Source organism: Coregonus clupeaformis, chromosome 15, assembly GCF_020615455.1.
Source record: "Coregonus clupeaformis isolate EN_2021a chromosome 15, ASM2061545v1, whole genome shotgun sequence".
NCBI lineage: Eukaryota > Metazoa > Chordata > Actinopteri > Salmoniformes > Salmonidae > Coregonus > Coregonus clupeaformis.
This window is the reverse complement of record NC_059206.1, coordinates 17,381,448-17,386,876: the sequence shown is the minus strand read 5'-3', so window position 1 is coordinate 17,386,876 and position 5,429 is coordinate 17,381,448. Positions and strand designations below refer to the sequence as shown.

Below are 5,429 nucleotides of genomic sequence, written 5' to 3'. Positions count from 1 at the left end.
AACATTTGGAGAACCATTATCAAGGGATTCTGAAACGAGGCGTTCTAACAGTAGGCTACAACAGCACAAATGACTACGGGAAAATAAGCTCCAAGTTAACTAATAGGCACAAAATGCTTTAGTTAGGTCTTTAGTTTCATACTGTTTAACAGACAGATGGGCTATTGCACTCATAATCGTGTTAGTTGTAATTGTTTGGCCGTCTAATCATAGCTAAGTGCTTTGTGTGATTATACACTACAAAGCTATACACTTTAACCACATTCAATAAAAACACAAATGCCTCTATTGATATTCGGGCACAAGTGAAGAAGCATCACTTTCACTCTGAGAGGAGTCGATTAATTAGAATGACAACCGGCGTTCACTTGTCCTACCAGCATAAAATCACACAATTGCAAATAATGACAAGCCAAACGACAAAAAAGGAACACGGTTGTAAAGAAAACGGCACATTTTAACCAGATGCCCAACAATAAATATCAGAGCCAGTTTAACGCGCGCATTAGCATTTTAAAGTGCCCGCGCGGGGGTTCCTTCTTCCAAGCACTCCGCCAGTGTAGTGTTTGTGTGTGGCGCGCGCTAAATTACGCACACAGGAAGGAGCACGTGTTTTTTCTTGCAGCGCGCAGCGGTGCACTTGTCATTGTGGACCTTTGCTCTTCTGGAAATGTTAATTTTATGCGCGTGAGCGGCGTGTGCTTGACCTGTATAAATTGATGGAATACATTAATCAGATCACGGGGATGCAAGGTGGACACACTGTAAGCGCGCAGTGGTACTCGAGTTCTCTGCCACCGATCATTGAACAACGTGCGACTTTTCGTCCAAATTTACACAACAGAAAATTAAAATGCAGCTAGAAAAGTTGCCACAGGTCAGCAAAACCTCTTTCTCTGTAGCAGACATCCTGGATCCGTCTAAATTCACTGGGAGTCCAAGCAGTACCCATCCGAGCCATGGTTCAACTGCTGAGAGTGACGCTGCAAGAGGGACCACAGGTGAGAGATCTCAGTTCTTCTATCTATTTATTTTGAAAACTTAAAAGGCTTGAAAGCCATTTACTTGCTAGTCATATTTTATAAATACATATTATCCTTAGGTTGAGATATAGGGTTAATGCATAAATTTAGTTTATAGGAGTAGCCTAATCCCCTACTACAGTAGATACAGTAGTATTAGTTATTTCCCAGTAGAAGGCAGTGTTGGGTTATTTATTTTTGGCCTGCCCTCAACCATTATCTTTTATGAAAAGGTTTATTTCTTCTCATCATTATTCTTCATCAGCATTTAACTCATATCATCATAACTGCTATTTAGAATGGTTGAGGTCCCTCTCTAAACTCACTATTGACAATATTCAGGTGGGGCAGCCATTCCAGAAAGCCATTCCAAGAGATTAGAATTCCAAAGTGGTCCAGCAGCCAGTAACTGCTCCACCACAGTGGACTCAGCTGTGTTGGCGGAAAGTAAAGCGAGCGAGGCTCACCCTGCATTTGCGTGCCGTAGCCTGGAGAGTTCAAAGGGCAAGTCACGGCGGGTTCGGACAGCGTTCACCTTGGATCAACTACACATCCTAGAACATAGTTTCCACAGCAGCCACTACCTGTCTGTATTCGAGCGCTATGCCATCGCCTTGATGCTCCGTCTCACAGAGACCCAGGTGAAGATCTGGTTCCAGAACCGACGCACCAAGTGGAAGACAGAGTGTGAGGGGAAAGGGGTGCCTGAAGAGCAGCTCCAGTGTGGGGTCAGATACCCCTCACCTCCTCCTGTCTATCCTACAACCATACCACTATACAACAAAATGCATTTTCACCAGGGACCACAGATTCAACTGTTCACACCACCAACCTTCCTCACTCCACAATACCACCATCATCCATATTAGATGAGAAAATTTTTAGCTTACCATTTGCAAGACATATGGTTGCGGTTTCAATCAGATTGAGCTCACAGTTTAGACACTATAACCTGCTATGTCATAAAGGTATTTGTGCAATGTAATAGGCCACTGTAAATTTATATAGGTATTTATAATGAGTTACTATTTATGTGCTGTTTAAAAGCCAGTGGAAAACTATGCCAATCTATCCCATATGCCAAAGGATTATTGCTGTGAAATGTTGAATGATAGGCTTATTTTCTTGGATATAATGTCCATACACGAAGATTAAATATTTTTGTACTGTACCAGCAGTGTTCTTCTTCCCAATTAAAGAAGTAAAAAGGAAATCAACCTTGCATTATTTATTACGAAGAAAAGACACACAAACACAAGCAAACACACACACACACACAGAGGAGACACAGACAGACATATGTGGAGTGGATATGATAGTAATAGCCGCCAATCCTTCTAGAAATGTCCTGGTCTCTGAGATGAAAAACTGCAGCACTCATAGAGGATGATGAGAAAAGCATACAATCAGACCAGCTGGAGCGCGCACACACACACACACACACACACACACACACACACACACACACACACACTGGATTCGTCCAGCCGAAGCACATCTGTTTGCAATCAACCATATGCTTTGTGTTAGCCTCAGATGTCAGAGGGCCATCAGTTATTAGAGGCCCTCCACCGTGTTCGTTGACTGCACAGTAGGATCTGTACGCGGCGTAGTACCTTAGCTGACGCGCTTTACTCTACAAAAAGACACGTAAGCCTAACACAACAACCATCTATCTCCGTTACCACTTATGCTCTTTACATGGAAAATCTTTAACTTAATAATCTCTGTCCACTAACAGCACTGCACATCCATTTGAACTAAAGCAGGGTGTTTTGTTCTAGAGGTCTTACAGGGGAGCAGAACTGTTCGGTGGTCACCAGGCACCACCTCCACCACCGCTCTATTAGAACCAGATGGTGCCACCACAGAAAAATGCACAACATTATACAAAACACAATGTTGAGTAGAAAAGAGAGAAAACACAAACTTCAACTTCAATTGAATTTAAGAATCTTTGAACTTATTTTCTTCCAGAATTAAAGAACAACATCAACATCGGTTATGATAGGATATTTGATCTCTGGATTGATTTCAGTGGGCATGTTTTTATTGGTTGTGTTGAGATCTGTGGGCATTAGATGTTCCTCTGTGGGTATTGGAAGGTCCTCATCATTGAGTTAAATTTAGTCCTGCTTCCTTTGATAATTGGACCCAGCAGTCGGGCAGAGCGTCAACACTGACTCTGTCTTTAACAATGGAGGGTGGGTTCACTGGTTCTCTCCATGTAATGATCTCAGTCACTGATTAACTAATATGAGACTAAGTCCAATAGAGTCCATCACACACACACACAAGGACACACAGACACAGACACAGACACACACACACACACACACACACACACACACACACACACAGAGAAATGCATACGCACACGCACGCACACAAACACAAAATCACTCTATCAGAGGCGTCATGCCCATATGGGGCACGGCGACACGTGCCCCCTCAGATTTGTCCTGTTTAAAAAATATATACAGCTATATTTTTGTTGTTGTATTTTTTGTTGTTGTTGTTGTTGTTGTTTCTCTGTAATACTACTAGCCACCTAGCAATTTTATGAAGTTGGCTTTAGCTAGCTAGCCCAGATAGGTTCCCAAGCTCCCAACCTCATAACTAGCTACCAAGAAGCCATTTCAAGCTATCAATCAAGTTAGAGTAGCTAGCTTGTCTAACTATCTTAGCTGGCATGCCTGCTGGCAAGGTTGGTAGACTTTAGAAAAGCAAGCAATATCTAAATGTACTGAATAAGACTCACATTCCTTCCAATCTTTTACCCAGATTTTAGCAGCCATACAGAGAAGCATATTTTTTTCTTTAAAAAAAGAACCACCAGTCAGGAGGATACAGACAGCTCAAGATATGCTTAGATATACTTTTTTTTTTTTTACCAGAGAATTAGACAATGATTATGGCACAAGATTGCAGGAAAAGGCTGTTTCAGGTGTTTGAAAAATGCAAAATACTCCAACCACCGCCCAGCCATCCTCACATACAGTACTTTATGCCCCCTTAGTTTTTTGTGGAGCATGACGCCCCTGAAATCTATCACTCTATCACCCTTATTCTCTGTATCACATTCACTGACAGCAATCTTTAAAAATACACACTACTGTTCAAAAGTTTGGGGTCACTTAGAAATGTCCTTGTTTTCCATGAAAACATACATGAAATGAGTTTGAATAGGAAATATAGCAAAATGAAAAGGAAATGTAGTCATTGACAATATTAGAAATAATGATTTTTAATTAAAATAATAATTGTGTCCTTCAAACTTTGCTTTCATCAAATAATCCTCCATTTGCAGCATTTACAGCCTTGCAGACCTTTGGCATTCTAGTTGTCAATTTGTTGAGGTAATCTGAAGTGATTTCACCCCATGCTTCCTGAAGCACCTCCCACAAGTTGGATTGGCTTGATGGGCACTTCTTACGTACCATACGGTCAAGCTGCTCCCACAACAGCTCAATAGGGTTGAGATCCGGTGACTGTGCTGGCCACTCCATTATAGACAGAATACCAGCTGACTGCTTTTTCCCTAAATAGTTATTGCATAGTTTGGAGCTGTGCTTTGGGTCATTGTCCTGTTGTAGGAGGAAATTGACTCCAATCAAGTGCCGTCCACAGTGTATGGCATGGCGTTGCAAAATGGAGTGATAGCCGTCCTTCTTCAAGATCCCATTTACCCTGTACAAATCTCCCACTTTACCACCACCAAAGCACCCCCAGATCATCACATTGCCTCCACCATGCTTGACAGATGGCATCAAGCACTCCTCCAGCATCTTTTCATTTGGTCTGCGTCTCACAAATGTTATTCTTTGTGATCCGAACACCTCAAACTTCGATTCGTCTGTCCATAACACTTTTTTCCAATCTTCCTCTGTCCAGTGTCTGTGTACTTTTGCCCATCTTAATCTTTTCTTATTATTGGCCAGTCTGAGATATGGCATTTTCTTTGCAACTCTGCCTAGAGGGTCAGTATCCCGGAGTCGCCTCTTCACTGTTGACGTTGAGACTGGTGTTTTGGGGGTACTATTTAATGAAGCTGCCAGTTGAGGACCTGTGAGGCGTCTGTTTCTCAAACTAGACACTCTTCTTGCTCAGTTGTGCACCAGGGACTCCTCTTTCTATTCTGGTTAGAGCCAGTTTGCGCTGATCTGTGAAGGGAGTAGTACAAAGCATTGTAGGAGATCTTCACTTTCTTGGCAATTTCTCGCATGGAATAGCCTTCATTTCTCAGAACAAGAATAGACTGACGAGTTTCAGAAGAAAGTTATTTGTTTCTGGCCATTTTGAGCCTGTAATCGAACCCACAATTGCTGATGCTCCAGATATTCAACTAGTCTTAAGAAGGCCAGTTTTATTGCTTCTTCAATCAGCATAACAGTTTTCAGCTGTGCT

At 42.1% G+C, this 5,429-nt stretch overlaps 1 protein-coding gene across 1 annotated transcript; it reads left to right on the top strand.

The window, feature by feature from the left end:
• Positions 1-738: 738 nt before the first annotated feature.
• LOC121583384 (homeobox protein pnx-like) lies at positions 739-2,191 on the top strand. Its single transcript, XM_041899564.1, has 2 exons — positions 739-1,001; positions 1,365-2,191. Exons 1-2 carry the CDS (start codon positions 854-856, stop codon positions 1,889-1,891), a joined length of 675 nt encoding a protein of 224 aa, XP_041755498.1. The 5' UTR covers positions 739-853; the 3' UTR covers positions 1,892-2,191.
• The last annotated feature ends 3,238 nt before the right edge of the window (positions 2,192-5,429 follow it).

Coding starts and splice junctions, on each gene's coding strand:
- LOC121583384 (XM_041899564.1), top strand. CDS start 854: ATGCAGCTAGAAAAGTTGCCACAGGTCAGCAAAACCTCTTTCTCTGTA. Junction 1,002..1,364: donor CGCTGCAAGAGGGACCACAG/GTGAGAGATCTC, acceptor GACAATATTCAG/GTGGGGCAGCCATTCCAGAA.